At 41.7% G+C, this 11,921-nt stretch overlaps 1 protein-coding gene across 1 annotated transcript; it reads left to right on the forward strand.

Annotated features, from left to right (window-relative positions):
* The first annotated feature begins 5,313 nt into the window (after positions 1-5,313).
* LOC148103408 (nuclear factor 7, ovary-like) lies at positions 5,314-6,699 on the forward strand. Its single transcript, XM_087838732.1, has one exon. The coding sequence runs from the start codon at positions 5,314-5,316 to the stop codon at positions 6,697-6,699; it is 1,386 nt and encodes a 461-aa protein (XP_087694858.1).
* Positions 6,700-11,921: the final 5,222 nt, after the last annotated feature.

The following is an 11,921-nucleotide window of genomic DNA, read 5'->3' on the forward strand; positions in this document are numbered from 1 at the left end:
GTATGGCGGACAGGGTCGTCTGCAGTACAGGGGCCCCACAGGGAACGGCTCTGGCTCCGTTCCTCTTCACCATCTACACTGCAAACTCAGAACTAAAGATGCTAAAATCAGATACAAAAGATATAAAAATAGGTTAACTAATATACTTAGATTTAGTAAAAAGGAATACTATATGAAGCAATTAGATATAAATAGAAATAATAATAAAAGATTATGGGAAATCCTGAACAGTGTTATAAAACGTGGGACTGGACAAAAGAACTATCCCAAGTATTTCATTTGTAATGACCATGAAGAATACAATATGGATGTTGTGGCAAATAGTCTCAATGAATTCTTTGTAACTGCTGGACCAAATTTAGCAAGAACAATCACTCATCCTGGGAAAGCACAGGAAAAACCGGATACACTGATAGACAGAAATCCATATTCTATGTTTCTCACAGCCGTTGATGAAAGTGAAGTTTTTGAAATTGTCAAAAAATGTAAAAATCAGAAATCTTTGGATTGTAATGATATTGATATGATAGTGGTTAAAAGGGTCATTGAGGCTATTATAAAAGCATTTACATACATCTGTAATTTATCATTTCAAACTGGTCGATTTCCAGACAGAATGAAAATAGCAAAAGTTATACCTCTATACAAATCTGGAAACAAACACCATTTCACAAACTACAGGCCTGTCTCTTTACTGCCTCAATTCTCAAAAGTTCTTGAAAAACTGTTTAAAAACCAACTGGAAAAATTTACAGATAAACATAAACTACTCACTGAGAGTCAGTACAGATTCAGATCAAGCAGGTCAACATCATTGGCACTATTAGATTCAATAGAATACATCACAAATTCCATAGACAAAAAGCAATATGTGGCTGGGTTATTCATAGACTTGACAAAGGCATTTGACACTATAGATCAGGATATATTAATAAGAAAACTGGAACGTTATGGTGTCAGAGGGGTAGTTTTAGATTGGGTCCGGAGTTATTTAAGTGACAGAAAGCAGTTTGTGGAAATAAATGGTGGTTGCTCCTTATGTATGGACATTGCTTGTGGTGTACCCCAAGGGTCAGTTTTGGGTCCAAAATTCTTCAACTTGTACATTAACGACATCTGTAAAGTGTCCAAAGTATTAAAAATGGTTCTCTTTGCTGACGATACAAACATTTTTTGCTCTGGTGATGATCTGCAGAATTTATTGGAGGATATGACTAATGAAATAAGTAAAGTGAAGTTCTGGCTTGATAAAAACAAATTATCATTAAATTTGAATAAATCTAAACTTATGTTATTTGGAAATAGTAGTTTAAATACAAATGCAAAGATTCAAATAAATGGTGTTGATATTGAAAGAGTCAGTGAAAATAAATTTCTGGGGGTAATAATAGATGAAAAACTTAACTGGAGAGCTCACGTAAGATATATTAATTCCAAAGTATCACGTAAACAAGTCAAAGCAGGTATTAGACAGAACATCACTTCATATTCTCTACTGTTCACTGGTTTCACCATGCTTAAGCTATTGTGCAGATGTCTGGGGCAATAACTATAAAACCACATTGAGGGATTAGGGATTAATAATTAATAATTAGGGATTAATAAAGTATTCTGATTCTGATTGTTTCAGGATGACCTGCCATTATCCAATCACACATCTGCTTACCTGCATCTTTTGCTCGTTTCTCTTCCTCTTCTTTTCTCTTTTTTCTAAACTGAGCACCTGATGGCTTTGAACTTTTCTTGTCCATCTTGGTTTTAATTTTGCACTCCAGTATGAACACAAATTCCCCAACTCGAGGATCACCACAACATGACCTAACAGACCTACACCTTAGTTCACAGATTCACTTTATTTCTGAGATTTCACACAACCCAGGATTCAAATCATGAATACATAATGGGCTTGGATTTACAACATTATGAATGAAATGTGCTCTATTTGGAAGCAGCCGGCCCCCCTCCCCTTTTGACGGGTTGTGTGAGACTTTAAATCATCAAACTGTAAATTTTAAATAGTTATTGATCCCTTTACCCCGAGTCCTAAAGTGTATATTTATTTTCTTACTCTTCTTATATTTATTGTTTGTTTACTTGCACTGCTGTAACTGGAGCCTCGTCGTCTCGTCTCTCTATATACTGGACTGTATGTAGCGGAGATGACAATAAAGTTTACTTTGACTTCAGCAGCGAGTAGGCGCACCGAGGGCTCTCGCTCACTTTTCGCGTATAGAATTTTGAAAAAAGTCTGTATCATGATGTCTGGTGTTTTCGTGTTTGTTGGTTTGTTTTTATTTTCTTTTATTTTGTGAGTTGGTTATTAGATGCTGCTCCAGCCAGCCAGAGAATCCTCCGCCGCCCCGCCCTCTCCTCCCTGTGCCGCAAGCAGCAGGCGCACCTCGCAAGCGGAGGGCAACCTTACTCCCAGCAAATGGGCGATAGAAAGCCGATCGGTGCCTGTACCATTCCCAATAATCGCTGGCTGACGTCGGGGCAGCATGAGTACGAGCATTTTTTTTTTTTTTTTTGCCGATGCCAGTGATGCCGCTCCCCACCACGATGCCGCCCCGGGCAACCACCCGTGTCGCCCGTATCTAAAACCGCTACTGGCAGTGTTTGCTTTATTTTAGACAAACACACCTCCTCCTGGTTCTTCCTCCATCACTCTCTCCTCCTCTTCTCTCTGTGCTGTTGCCTGTTGGATCAGTCTATGTTGTGGTTCTACTGGTGTTACTGGTTCTGCTGGTGAGACGATGTGTTCACAGGAAACTTGAAGGTTTGTACATATTCATTCTTATTCATTGTGGTATTTTGTTTCCATTCTGTCATCATAATTTGGTCCATTTAGATTCTTAAATCATAAAAGTGTTTACTTTAACTCATTTCAGCAGATGGAGAAGATGACATCACCAGTGACATCACATACAGTGTTGTGAAAGCATCAAATCATCAACAACCTCCAGTCAAAGAAACCAGAGATGGAGGTTTGTGTGTTCACCCAGGTGTCATCCACATACCTGAACCAATGACTTGGTGGTGTTTCAGGGTAGGATAGCAAAGCCCTCTTTTCCACGTCTTCCATATACAAGTTACCCACAATGGATGAAACTGGGGAGCCCACGGCACACCCATGTTCCTGCCTGTAGAACTGACCCTTGTATGTGAAACAGGTGGAATTAAGACACAGTTTCAAAAGCAAGCACACCTGGTCCAACAGCCTTGTCTTGTTCTAACTACTTCAGACAGTCTGTCACCCTCGTCCTGTGACCACTTCCTGGGTCTCTTTCAGTCTTCAAATATAAAGTTTTTACAGCTTATAGATTTTAAGTTCTGCTCCAATCATTTGGGTAAAGATAAGAAACACTTTGATGGCCTATAAGTGAAAGTGAAAACGTGATAAATGAATAATATAATTAATAAATAATAAATAATTATATTTTTTTGATAAGTGAAGTTCACTGAACTGAAAGGAAAATTTGGTTTGATGATGGTTGACATGTTTTCCAAATAGAAGTTTTTCCTCTAGTAAGGAGATACAGGTGCAGCAGAGCATTGCTGGAAGAAATGATCCCAAGGGTGGAATCTCCTGAGAAATCTTCAGAGACCCAGAGAGAAGTAGGGACCATAGCTGACAGCCCAGGCAGGGGTTGAGGTCAAAGGTCATGCTGTTTGGGGACCTACTGGTCATCATGAGAAGATTCTGGAACCACAGCAATGACCATAAAGCTGCATTGGATGGAGAGCTGTGCCACGGGGCTTTCCAGAGGTAATCACGAGGAGATTGTGGACAACAGATGGAGATCTGAAGGATGAGGGGAGCGTTCCAAGCTCCAATCGACCGTGCAGAGAGGAAGTTCAAGGATGGCATCATTATTCTGTGAACAGAAACCAGAAGCTATGGTGGTGACGGGGAATGACTGACAGCAATTTCCTATGAACATCACCTAATGCTGTGTCACTGTGCTATGCATACTTTGACACTCTGAAGAGGGTCTTCCTTTGTGTCATTGTTGTTGTCATTTGCATCATGAACAAGACTGCTGAAGTGACTCAACAGGTGGGGTTATAACAGCAGTAAAAGAATTGAATCCAATACCCTTTCCAAAAAAGGTTTTCTGCAGAGACGAAAGGACAATAGAGGAGTCATAAGTATCCCCCCACAGGAAGAATGCATGAAATGAGGTGATGAGGGTTGATAGAGGCCATAAAACAGGAGTGCTGACAAAGGCCTGCAGCCTTGAAGATAACTGAAAGCCACATTGACAAACAGCAAAACTAACTGGTATGTTTGTTATACCCATGTCTGCATACATTTGGACTCTGGTCATATGGACAGTGATAGAAACAACTGGAAGAGACATTTATGAAGCTCTGAGGAACTCAAACCACTCTGCATGTGTGATTTACACACCTGGAGGAGATGCACCACAAAGCTGGAATGATTTTGCAAATGTTAATTTCTATGTTTGACTATTAACATTCATTTGCTTACTTGGAGGGAACGATGCTCGTCACAGTTCTCTCCCTCATGCACGAGCAACACAAAGAGCTCTGGTGACTTGCGTCTTGTTTTTGCCATTGTAGTAGAATTGTCTTGGCGTTCCAGCAATAGGTCTGTGCTAGATGAACGTATCAGCAACCTTCAAACACGTGTGGAGAATTCATTATTTCTTTGAAAGGTTTTTGACTAAATAACAGAAAAAAGAAAGTAAGAGAAAGAGATGTCAGAGATGAGTGTCAGTAACACAAAAGTAACACTCAGTGTCATGCAGTGACTTTTACACAACCAGATCAGATGAACCAACTCACACTAAAACATGCATTTTGCTGCACTCTTTACACTTATTTCTTTTCTTTCTGCTCTTTTATATATTTTGTAAAACCACAAAAAATATTTTATATCAGCAGCAATTTCTCTCAAACTGCTGCATCACAGCTTTCATGCTCTGACCTGCATGTGAAATGAGAGAAAAGCTCTTTATTAGTAACTTTTACAACTTCTGGCAGGTTAATGTCTGAACTTTGGAGTGAAACACACCCTTAGTTACAGGAAATAACACCACTGATTCTTCCGAGACTCACACTTATCGTTGGACCAAACTAGCAGCTTCCTCTGAGTGAGTCCAGCTACAGGAGAGAAAAGTGGAAAACTTCAACACTGCTGCTTAAAGCTGCTGACGCTCCACACACTGAAGGTGAGTTTGAGCAAAAACACGACTCAAAGGAAGTTTCAGTGAAGGTGGTAGAGGAGGGAGGGGAGCCAGGACTGACTGTACTTCCTGTCTGCTGTTTTCAGCTTCACTCACAGACTCAATGGCTTCCAGATCAGAGGAGGATCTCTGCTGTCCGGTCTGTCAGGAGGTCTTCAGAGATCCTGTTATTCTGTCATGTAGCCACAGCTTCTGTAAAGACTGTCTGAAGAGATGGTGGAGAGAGAGACCAACACACGAGTGTCCAGTTTGTAAGAGAAGATCTTCAAAGGAACCACCTTTAAATCTGGCTTTAAAGAACCTGTGTGAGTCGTTCTTACAGGAGAGAGATCAGAGAGCTTCAGAGGCTCTCTGCAGTCTGCACTCTGAGAAACTCAAACTCTTCTGTCTGGACCATCAGCAGCCAGTGTGTCTCGTCTGCAGAGACTCAGAAAAACACACCAATCACAGATTCAGACCCATCGATGAAGCTGCACAACAACACAAGAAGGAACTTCAGGAAACTCTGAAGCCCTTAAAGAAGAAGTTAAAGGTTTGTGAAGAAGTTCAAGTGAAGTTTGATCAAACAGCAGAACACATTAAGGTCCAGGCCCGACACACAGAGAGGCAGATTAAGGAGCAGTTTAAGAAGCTTCACCAGTTTCTAGCAGAGGAAGAGGAGGCCAGGCTGGCTGCACTGAGGGAGGAAGAGGAGCAGAAGAGTGGGATGATGAAGGAGAAGATGGAGGCTCTGAGCAGAGAGATAGCAGCTCTTTCAGACACAGTCAGAGCCACAGAGGAGGAGCTGAGAGCTGAAGACGTCTCATTCCTGCACAACTACAAGGCTGCAGTGGAAAGAGTCCAGCGCTGCCCCCTGCTGGATGATCCACAGCTGCCCTCAGGAGCTCTGATAGACCAGGCCAAACACCTGGGCAACCTGACCTTCAACATCTGGAACAACATGAAGGACATGGTCTCCTACACTCCTCTCATTCTGGACCCAAACACTGCTCATCCAGAACTCATCCTGTCTGAAGATCTGACCAGTGTGAGAGGAGGAAAGAGGCAGCAGCTTCCTGATAATCCAGAGAGGTTTGATGGATCGATCTTCTCTGTCCTGGGCTCTGAGGGCTTTAACTCAGGGACTCACAGCTGGGATGTTGATGTTGGAGACAGTACAGGGTGGACACTGGGTGTGTTAGCAGAGTCTGTGCAGAGGAAGGGAGTCATACGGTCTGGATTATGGACAATATGGTTCTATGAAGGTAAATACTCAGCATGCTCACCATCAACTAAATCTGCTCTCTCAGTAAAGAAGAAGTTCCAGAGGATCAGAGTGAATCTGGACTGGAACAGAGGAAAGCTGTCGTTCTCTGATCCTGATACTAACACACACATACACACCTTCACACACACTTTCACTCACAGGATGTTTCCATACATTTTAACTGGTGGTAAAGTGAAGGTGTGTCCGTTGAAGGTGTCAGTGTCAGTGCAGCAGATGAGTTGAGGACGATGATATTTCTAATGTTGTTTCCTGTCAGTGAATTGAAGCTGTTAAACTGCAGCTGTCCTCCTGCTGCCTCGTTGTTCCAAAGCTCTTTGTTTCTCTTTTAGTTCTCACTGTTTCTTTCTGTTTCTGCTGTCCACCTTTTCACATGGAAAATCATTTCACTGTTTCTCACTGAATGACTCCCCAAACTAGATTTGAAATTCTATCAAGTTTCTAATCATTACAAGTGATTCATGTTTCTATTTGATGTGTAAATGGAGATGATTTCGTTTGCTGGGATATGGACTGACATGTGTTGAATGGGAGGAGCAGTTTGTTGTTGTCTTCTTGTCTGTTTATGACAACAATAAATCTATTGTTGAAACAATGATTCATGTTTAACTCCATATATGAAATGTTTCTGATCTTTGAATTCTGTTTGATTAAAGACTTTCTTCATGACACAAATGAGATTTCAGTGTATTAATAGAACTAAATAAGCTCAGAGTTGAAAGGCTGGAGTATTATGTACGTGCTTCACTGTCAGGATCTTCAGGGGGATTCAAAGGGAAACATCAAACTGCTGTAATGAGATCAACTAGTTGGGCTGAACACACTTATCTGTAGTTTGTCTCCATCCAGGATCATCACAATATAATGAACATGTGTGAAGAGCCAAAAAATGCTGCTGCCCTCTCAGCATGATGAGCTCCAGCCTTTGTTAACAGGAAAACAGGAAACATGAGACAACTTTCAGAGACAGTAACCAACTGTGGCCACAAGATGGCAGCAGCTGATCTGAGATCCTTTATTGGACAGAACGACTCTGCTCTGTGACGTCATCAGAGAGACGGCCTTCACTTTGATAGATCTGACGTCACGTCTGCACTGCGATGATGAAAGCTGATAAACACATTGTTATTTATCCATGAAATCACCTCTGTCCTCTCAAGTGTAGCTGTTTACAGAGCTAAAGAAGTCCTTCATCATCAAAACAGACAAACATGTATTTTCTGTATGAAGTGACGTCATCCTCACTCTAACCTCTTACTTACATTCTGTTCAGTTTTCCTGCTGTAAGAAATAAACTGTGTGAAAATATAAATGCAGGGAAACATCCATTAATCACAGGTGAGCCGTTTGTTTCTGACTCACATTAAATGAGGCTTCAGGTGTAAATACCTCAGAAGTGTTTGTGAGTTCAGTAGAAGCAGACCCAGTCAACCATCATGGCATCCACAGCACTACACAATGCAACAGAAAGGCCTTCATCATCTGCTGAACCACCTCTGAACCACGACGCTCTCCCTGCATCTAAAAGCTGTTAGTCAGGATGAGATGCTGCTGTGATCGCTCACAATTTACCTGTGAGATCTTTGTAAATATTGTCTGTGTTTCTGAAGGAAACACCTTTAGTCTGTTTGTATTTGGAGTGCAGATCTGGGCGTCCATCACTTTGGCAAACAACAAAGTTTTTTGCAGCTATTTTTTTTTTTAAATGCAGCCAAAGCGTTTTTTTAAACAAACATTTCAAACTATTTACAGAACAATCAGCTGTTCTGCATCAAATCTGATGCCACACAAATTATTTGTGCCACTCCAGAAAATAATTTCTGTCCACTATGAGATAAAGGAGAACATCAAAAGCCCGATACCTGCAGGCCTGACAACAGGAGATGTATCACTCCTGTAACATTTAGCAGTCACGTCATTGTTCTGACACACACAACAAAATTATTGACTACACTACACACTAACTACACAAGATTTGCGTTAAACGTCGCAAATCTCTCACATCTCAAAACACTGCCGTCACTCCTAAAATTTCCTCTTCTTGACAACTTCACATGGGACCCAACCTAACCTTAACAGTATGTAACAGTCACAATGGTGTGGTGTCTCTTTAAGACAACCCAAGTTGAGGGTTAATGTTGTCATCCGTATGCACTGTACATTTCCCTGTTTTGGTTTCAACTTCTTATCCCGCTGACCATGTATGGAGGCTGGTTAAGATGTATCACTGCTTTCTCAGAAACATCCTGCTTTCTTTGTGCTCAGTCTGTTTCACAACAGAGATGTTAAGATTTAAAAAATAATAAAGATAATAAACACACAGGTCAAAGGTCAGAGTCACAGGAATTAGGAAACAGTTCAGTTTCTTCCGTTTGAAATGTTTCAGTTTCTTTGCTTGATCAGTTCACACTTCTCTCTGTGAACGACTTCAGTGCTTCGTCCATGACTCCTGAAGGTAAAGGGCCCAAAGAGCCAATCAGCAGCTCTGAAATAGGAAATATGACTCATGGAGAAGTTCACAACAGTTTCAGCTGCCAATTGTACTCATCACCATGGAGACTGATGCATCAAATCTAAATAAAGGCTGGATGGAGGCAGAGTGAGTGTTGTAGATGCTGCATTTTGAAGCCTCAGTGTTTAAATTGTGTCCACAGCCACGTAGACAGAGTGGGTGGATTTGCTTCTAGAAGGACTTTGTTGCAGCTCTACAGCAGGTATTTGTTGTTGGATGACATCACATTCAGCAGTGCTGTGACTGAGCCATAAATGTCAGGGCTCAGACGAGGCCCACACATGCGTGTTTGTCGGTACACACAGTTAAGATATGGAACATGTGAACATGAGACATATGAAGAGACTGAACAGATAAAACGTCCTTTATATCCATCAGTGACTTGATGGAGCTTCTTGCTGCAGTGTGTTTGGGTTTGGCTGATAACACTGGTCCTGCATGTTTCCTTCATGCTCTGTGGTAAAAGTGCATCAGTCTGCAGCTCTGTGGTCGTCCTTCTTCTTTTTCTCAGAAACTTCCTGATTTCTTTGTTCTCACTGTTTTGCAGAGGTGTTAAGATTAAAAATAAAAACTGTGAAAAGTTGCTGCTATTTATAAATTTATAAAAAGACACCATTTAATGCTTTTAATAAGCTTAAAAGAACAGAATGAAATGTCTCCATCGCTGTAGTGTAATAAAATCACAGCACTGTTGCAGTAATTTTAATGTGTTTATTGCACAGAGACTGATTCAGCTGTGGTCTACTCAGCAGTGAGAACTGAAGACGTCCGTTATGGACAAACAACCATCAGAACAAGGAGGCCCAGGTACAGCTGCTCTTTATCTTTGACTGTGGACAGAGACAAGCTAGCTGCTCCCCCTGTTTACAGCCATCATGCTAAGCTAAGCTAACCAAACCACATTGTGACTCAAGCCCAGAGCTCAGACTTCAAAGACATCAAACGTCTCATCTTTCTGTCAAAACACAAAACAAAAAGATTCGTTGTAAAGTTGACCTTTTCCTTAAACTGTCCATTATAGCGTGGTCTTCCTACTTATCTTGACACAATACTCAGTCACGTTGCCTGCTGCAAACTTAAAAGAAGTCTGACGAATGAAGTGAAATTGTGCTCTAAGCAGAAGTGATTGTGAGCGTGTCTGAGGTCACGGTGTGTGTGAAAAGGTATCCAGCTGGGGCAGACATGATTCTGCAGGTCACCTGCCCAGTGGACAAAAAGAAATAAAATAGTTGTGTGGATGACATATGAATGATAATACGAAGAGTGTTTGGTGTTTCTCAGCCTGAAACAGCTGTAATGCTACTTTCTGTTTTGGAGAAAGGACAGTTAAAAAAAACAGAGAGAGAGATGTGTGTTGTTTTAAGCAGTGATGAGAATAATGAAAATGTGATGAGAGAGCAACACAAAAGTATAAGTACAGGGATGAAGCTCTTTACAGGAAGGGTCAGAGCAGACTCTACCTGCTGAGGCGGCTGAGGTCATTTGGAGTCCAGGGAGCGCTTTTAAAGACCTTCTATGACTCTGTGGTGGCATCTGTCATTTTTTACAGTGTTGTATGTTGGAGCAGCAGTTTATCAGCAGCTGAGAGGAAGAGGTTGGATAAACTCATGAGGAAGGCCAGCTCTGTTCTGGGATGCACCCTGGACCCAGTGCAGGTGGTGGGAGACAGAAGGACTCTGGCCAAAATAACATCTCTGATGGACAGAGTCTCCCACCCCATGCATGTAGATGTTGCTGAACTGCAGAGCTGCTTCAGTGACAGACTGCTGCATCCTCGATGCATGAAGGAGCGTTTCTGCAGCTCCTTCCTCCCTGCAGCTGTCAGACTGTACAATCAGAACTGCTCCCAACAAACACAGATGTTTACATCAGCGCTGTTTCTTGCACTATTTTATCAACCGATTCACACTATAACCAGGGTTGCCTCTTATCTGTATTTAATTTAATTTAATTTAACAACAGTATGGTACTCAGTTTTTGGTAACCATTGTCCTTCATGTAAATATGTAAGAATTGTGTATGTTTCTGTTCTGTGTCTTGTGTACTGTTTGTTTGTATATGTGTTTTCTTGCTGCTGTTACACCCAAATTTCCCCTTGTGGGACAATTAAAGGATTATTCTATCCTTGTGATATTTAATCCATCATCTCCCTGTCAAACAAAATAGATTTTGAATTGTGTTTCTGTCAGGAAGCCCCACTTCGACTCTTGGAAATCGTCTCTTCTAAATCAGACCATCCAAAGTGGACAATATAGATAATAGAGTCATCCCTCCAAATTGATATAACAACACTCGTGGTAAAGTAGTGGACTGGAAGAATACCTGACCAAGATTATCTTGCAGTGTTTTGCAGCCGCCAGTGAAGCCGGTAGATAAATTTGATCTGTGATTGTCACAGTTGGCTGTGTGGCTGGCAGGAGGACGGACCCAAACGCAGGACTCTCATATGGGAATTTAACTGAAAAGGCAGCTTTATTGTAGGACCACAACGGGAGAAGGGAGACTCTCTCTTCAAACGCTAGCTCCACAGCTGCCATCTAGCAAAGATACCGGTCTGGCACAACTTCCTCCCACATCCCCACATTTCCGGTTCACGCGCATCAAAATATGCAATTTTGAGACGCGATGGATTTTTCTTGGACACGCGTTGAGGTGCGAATGTCCACGCGTCAAATTAGGAGCGTTTGGGGCGTTTTCGTTCGCGTCTATCGCGTTCGGTGTGAACACACCGTAAGAAGCACTAAGAGCCTGGGTCTCCAACTGCAGTCCTCAAGGGCCGGTGTCCTGAAACTTTTGAATGCGTCCCTGCTGCAACACACCTGAATAAAATGATTAGGTCATTAGCAAAACTCTATAGAACGTGACTGCATGCTGAGGTGTCAAATCACCCTTTTGATTCATGTTACAGCAGCTCATGAGTGAATGAACTCAATAA

The sequence above is a fragment of the Neolamprologus brichardi genome, chromosome 3 (assembly GCF_056152115.1).
Source record: "Neolamprologus brichardi isolate AB-2024 chromosome 3, ASM5615211v1, whole genome shotgun sequence".
NCBI classification, from domain to species: Eukaryota; Metazoa; Chordata; class Actinopteri; order Cichliformes; family Cichlidae; genus Neolamprologus; species Neolamprologus brichardi.

What these genes read in the sequence shown, in the direction of transcription:
- LOC148103408 (XM_087838732.1), top strand. Translation starts at nt 5,314, where the DNA reads ATGGCTTCCAGATCAGAGGAGGATCTCTGCTGTCCGGTCTGTCAGGAG.